The sequence below is a fragment of the Eufriesea mexicana genome, unplaced genomic scaffold (genome assembly GCF_001483705.2).
Source record: "Eufriesea mexicana isolate 0111107269 unplaced genomic scaffold, ASM148370v2 scaffold1767, whole genome shotgun sequence".
Taxonomy (NCBI): domain Eukaryota; kingdom Metazoa; phylum Arthropoda; class Insecta; order Hymenoptera; family Apidae; genus Eufriesea; species Eufriesea mexicana.
In genome coordinates, this window is record NW_016909873.1 from 170828 (window position 1) to 176304 (window position 5477).

The 5477-nt window shown below is 54.8% G+C and overlaps 1 protein-coding gene across 4 annotated transcripts in view; it reads left to right on the forward strand.

The window, feature by feature from the left end:
- The window catches only part of LOC108548771 (beta-1,4-N-acetylgalactosaminyltransferase bre-4), a 33526-nt gene extending 28077 nt beyond the window's left edge, over positions 1–5449 (forward strand). For all 4 annotated transcript variants that reach the window (XM_017901873.1, XM_017901871.1, XM_017901870.1 and 1 more), the window contains 5 exons: positions 1113–1375; positions 1691–1927; positions 3870–4053; positions 4128–4346; positions 4416–5449. In XM_017901873.1, coding sequence (XP_017757362.1) covers positions 1113–1375; positions 1691–1927; positions 3870–4053; positions 4128–4346; positions 4416–4554 — 1042 coding nt within the window. In that variant the 3' untranslated portion in view covers positions 4555–5449. The remainder of the gene's footprint in view (positions 1–1112; positions 1376–1690; positions 1928–3869; positions 4054–4127; positions 4347–4415) is intronic.
- The last annotated feature ends 28 nt before the right edge of the window (positions 5450–5477 follow it).

Sequence of the window (5477 nt, forward strand, 5' to 3'; positions counted from 1 at the left end):
CGGGTCGCGGCTGGCGAGCGCCGAGTCCGCCGAGTTGGCGATTTTCGCGCCGGTGTACGCGAGCAGGAGTCAATTTTCGAGCGTATCCTCGGAACCGGTGGTAACCGCTGTTTGCAAATGCGGTACGCGCGCATCCTCTGCGCGTCGCGACGCATACGTACGCGCTCGATTATACCTCGACTATTTCATACGCCAAGCGATTGTTGGCGCGATCGCGCGCAGCCAACGAGAAATTCCAGTACGGCTTACCGCTGCCGAACGATTTTCGAGTCGAGCTGAAACGGGAAATCGCTTCGACCCGTCGATTTCCCGCATCGTCGCGAAGCTTCGACCGCTCGTCCGCTCGGCTTTGTCCTTCGCGCGCTCTCGCCTTTCGAGTCGAGCAACTTTTTCCATCTCGAGTTTTCCGACGCGAAAACTCGCGCGCAACGCGATTCACCGAGTCGAGTTCCGCGGTAGCGTCGATCCGAGAAGTTGCCGTAATCGCGAGATTAATCGCGGCGCGAGCGAATTTCACCGAGTCAGCTTCCGAGGAGTTGGACACGGCCAACTCGACGAGATCCGCGAAATTAGCCGACCAACGATCGCGCTCGAATTCCGTTAATTTCCCGCCGAAATGCCTCGTTCGCGTCTTGTCGCGTTCGCCGGGTCGATGCGAAACGATCCGGATCGATCGGCAGATTCTCGATACGAAGCGACGCGACGTTGCGTCACCGCGAAGAGAAACGAGTTTCTCGGTGAAATTACCGTCGCGATTAGACCGGATCTGTCGGCTTCCTAATAATCGTGGTGGAACGTTATTAGCGAGCAAACGCGGAATCGTGGATCGCGCGAGCGACGGGATCTACGCGCAATTTTCTCCGAAGTTATTCCGACGGTATCGTGAAATTTTTTTACGCGTTTCAGGGGTAATCGAATTACCGGTTGGCCGAGACGCGAATCTTTAATCAGAATTCGCCTCGGTGAAGCTTTTGGAGCCTGCTAACCGAGATATCGGTTACCGATTCCACCCATAATCGCTCCCGATTTACCGCAAACGGAATCGATGGGTCTCGGAAATAAAACAGCGAACGATCGATCGACTGAACGCCGCGACGTTGGTTTTGTTTCAGGTACGCGGATCGTACCTACAGGCATCACCCGCGTGGGCTTATCATATACGGGCCCGTAACGGTGTCGAGCATACTCGGTAACAACAATGCCACCTCGGCGACTCTGCTTTGGGGTGCCAGAGACAATTCCAACTTCTCCAAGCTGGAAACCGACTTCTCCCCTCGAAACACGTACATCGTTGGAAGTTCGCAGGAATCTTTGACCGCAAACTCGACAAACGGCACACTGGTGTCGCGATGCCCGCTCATTCCACCGAATCTCGGTAAGTCTTACCTCCCGCCTCGGAGTACCGGGCACTCGAAACGATCGTTAAACGTTCTCGCGAGATCGAGACGAGGAAGCGAAGCGGTGAGCGGAAATGGAAAGCGTCGAGAAAGAGTATTCGTTCGGCGAAAGTACTCGGACGCGGTCCGCCCCTTCCTCGCGAGAAGATATCCTCGCGAGATATCCTCGAAGGAAGGAAACCGTTTCCACGTCCGTCTTCCCTCCAATGTCTCGTCGCGCGGCGTTCACGGATGTCGTGGGTTTCTCCGCGAACCGCGGGAAAAACCGACGTTACCCGGTCGATTATTTACAGTTGGTCCATTGGTCGTTAGCAAGTCACCCCCGGAGTTGGCCGTGATCGAGAAGACGTTCACCGAGGTGAAGTCGGGTGGCAGAGGTTGTCCGACCGACTGCGTGGCCAGGCATCGCGTCGCGATTGTCATTCCGTTCCGCGACCGACCGCAACACCTCCAAGCGTTGCTTTACAATCTTCACCCGATGCTGCTTCGTCAACAGATCGACTATCAGATATTCGTGGTCGAACAGAAAGGTGAGCATATACTCTTGCGTTTCGTCGATTCGCCGCGATAGCGATCGTAGATCCTGCGCGATAAACGCGCGGTGGCAACGACCGATCCCTCGGTATGCGCGCCTAATCTTCGGTAAACGCGCTCGGTGTTTGGCTCTTGAAACGCGACGATAAGGTTTCACGCAAGCAACGCCGAAACGTAACCTAATCGCGGAGACGCGCAAACCGCGATAGCCGAGGCCGCGTACCGCATTGCGGTATCGGTAGCGCGGTTCCTCTCGCGCCGCCTCGCGCCGCCTCGCGCCGTCTCGCGCGGACGACCCGCTTTGCGCGTCTTTAACCGTCTCGAATGACCCGTACACGGTTTCATCCTACTCCGCCGCACCTCTTTGCCACTCAACTGCGTACGTACCTCTCTTCCTTCTCTTTCCGCGGCTCTTCCGTCCTCGTCCGCGGCGAACGTGCGCGCTCTCGTTTCGTTCAAACGAGAAAATTAGTTCGGTGGTTGACCGTGGCGGCTGTTCGCGCCGCAATGGAATCCACGCGCGTTCGCGCGACACCGTTGAAATCCCGTGTCGCGAAACCCGTCGAGTTCGTCGCGAATCGAGAATGACTCGCGGTTGCTTTCAGACGCGATTAGTCACGGCTGTCACCGATTCGCCGCGGTACCGTTCATATCGCTTCGTTCGTTGCCTCTTTCCTTTCCTAGGGAATCGTTAGAAACGACTTTCCTCGTGGCTCCATTGGCAATGCGAGTCGATCGATTCGTTCGCGTTTCTTACGCGGCCGATAGTTTTCGGCAAGAGTACTACGGTACGCGCGAGTCGCGTTCACGTTCCCGACCTTGCCTCCTGTTCTCGGACGGCGAGAAGAAAGGAAACAACGATATCTTTGCATTCGTCGCTTGCCTTTACGTCTAGAGCGAGGCGTAATCGTTATCTCTGGTCGTTAGTCGAGAAAAGTTGCACGGTTCGTTATTTTCCGTCGGTCGTTGGGATGCAAAGGGAAGCGCAAGCCCATTAACGCGACCGTCGCTATCGTTCTATCGGTAAAAAGAGATCCGATCGCGTTAATAGTCTTGCTCGCGCCGACGCGATCCGACCGAATCGAGTATATCCATCGGTCGCTTCCATTAAGCTCCCGTTAAAAGCGTATTAATCGTCTGGAGAATTTTATTCCGTCGACGTTCCCCGCGATAGCGAACGCGCGCCGATGAACTCGAGCTTTATCGCGCGGGATCGGGGCTAACTCGGAGACGATTAGGTCGCCGAGGGCTCGCGAGCCGACGATAAGAGATCGGGAAAAAGTTTCGCCTTTGAGAATAGCTTCTCTTTAATCACGACCCGACGTTTTTCCTTTTAACGCGATCTCACGCGTTACGTTGTTCTTCGGTTGACCTAGATGCACCCACCGTGTCCCGACGTGCATCGTACTTACGCGTGTCTGCTGCGCGCACGACGCGCCACGCACCACGCGCCACGCGCCACGCGCCACGCACAGCGATATCGGAACCGTCGATACCGTTCGGCCCGCGTTCGCGAAATTCCGAGATATCGAGCAACAACGTCTCGCGTGATCGAGAATCGCGATAGAGGACGATTTTCTCGGGAAACGTTGCACCGTTGGTACACTCGAGCCCCGAGAGTCGAGGATCTTGCTTTGCCACGAGACGCGAGAGAACAGGAGGAGGCGAAAGTTCCGTGGCTCTTTACGCCTGCGTACGTCCGCAAGATGCTAGAAAAGGGTAGTGGAACGAGTGCAGAGTTGACCGAAGATAGGGCTGACGGCCTACTTTTTCCAGCTTCTCGAGGCCTCTCGAGGTCTCCTATAAAAAGATAAGACGCGAAACTTTTGATCGCGCTGCACTCGTTTCCCCGTCGTGTCCTCTGGCCGCGGAGCTCTCTCTCTCCTCTCGAGCGTTATCCTCGCGATCATCGATCCAGTAATTTCCCTTCTTTTCCAGGTAGCGAAGCCTTCAATCGCGCGATGCTCATGAACGTGGGATACGTGGAAGCCTTGAAAGAACGACCTTTCGAATGTTTCATTTTTCACGATGTCGACCTACTTCCCGAAGACGATAGAAATCTGTACACGTGCCCCGAGCAACCGAGGCACATGTCCGTCGCAGTGGACAAGTTCAAATACAGGTACGGCGAGCTATTTCCACCGGGTCGTTTCATCCTGCAAAATCCCCTGTACACGTGGTCGTTGTCCCGTACAGGTTACCGTACGCCGATTTGTTCGGCGGCGTGTCGGCGATATCGCGCGAACAGTTTCGCCTGATAAACGGATTCAGCAACGTGTTTTGGGGTTGGGGCGGCGAGGACGACGACATGGCGAATCGGATCAAAGCGCATGGTCTTCATATCTCCAGATATCCGGCGAACGTGGCTCGCTACAAGATGCTCACGCACAAAAAGGAGAAGGCGAATCCAAAGAGGTGAGTGGCACGATCCCGCGTACGGAACGCGTCATCCTTTTTTGGCCTTGAATTTCTCTGTACGCGCAGGTACGAGTATCTAAAGACGGGGAAGAAAAGGTTCGCCACGGACGGGCTGAGTAATCTTCAGTACGAACTGGTCGACAAGCAAAAGCCAAAATTGTACACGTGGCTCTTGGTCAAGCTGACGCCTCCGCAACCCAGCTGATGGCTGTCTTGGATCGGATAGCGAACCGTTCAACTCGAAATCGCTTAAAAATCAGGGCGGAACGCGGCGGCCGGGAAACGGAGGTTACGGCTTCTCCGTCGAGGCATCGCGAATCGCAGCCTAGCCGCGAGAATCTCTCGGCGTTCGAGAGAAAGGGAAAGAAAGGGAACGAGAAAGTGGACATTGTTCCACCGTATTCCGGAGACTCGGTGGAACATCGAGAGTTGATCGATGTTCCAGCCGCCTTAGGCTACTGGCGGCGAGTTGTTCCTCCCGCGATTTCGTCCGAAACGACGAACGGGAGAAACGTTGTTACGTGATATATTTTTATTCCTCGTATTTTTTTATCGCAACGATAGGCTAAAGATCACGTAGAACCGTAGCGTACGAGCTAACGTGCCAAAGGAGAGCGAGTATGTACGTGCGTTTGCATGGCTGTGTGTACGCGTGTGTGCGCGCACGCGCCTCACTGCGTGTGCGCGTGGCTGGAAGAGAAAGAGAGAGAGAGAGAGAGAGAGAGAGAGAGAGAGAGAGAGAGAGAAAGAGATGAGGCAGAAAACGAGAAAAGCGCGTAAAACGAAACGGGAGAAGCTCCGCCATCTTTTTTCGGACTTTGCTACCACGATATACGTATGTATATATGTACATATTTATCCGACTATACGCGTATGTACATACGTATGAACCGTAGAAGCTCGAGGCTTCTTCCTCGGTCGTGTTACAACGCGAAACGGCGGTAGCCCGAGTTTCCGGTTGACCGCCGTGTATCTAGGACAGCTTTGTAACCGACCTTTCAGCCCGTATCGTAGTTGGCTTCCTTCGAATTATCACGAACGTGCTCGCGCTGATTTTTTTTTTCTATCCAACCCCACAGAACCCGATCCCCCCCCCCCCCCCCCCCTTTTTTTTCCTTTTTATTTCCC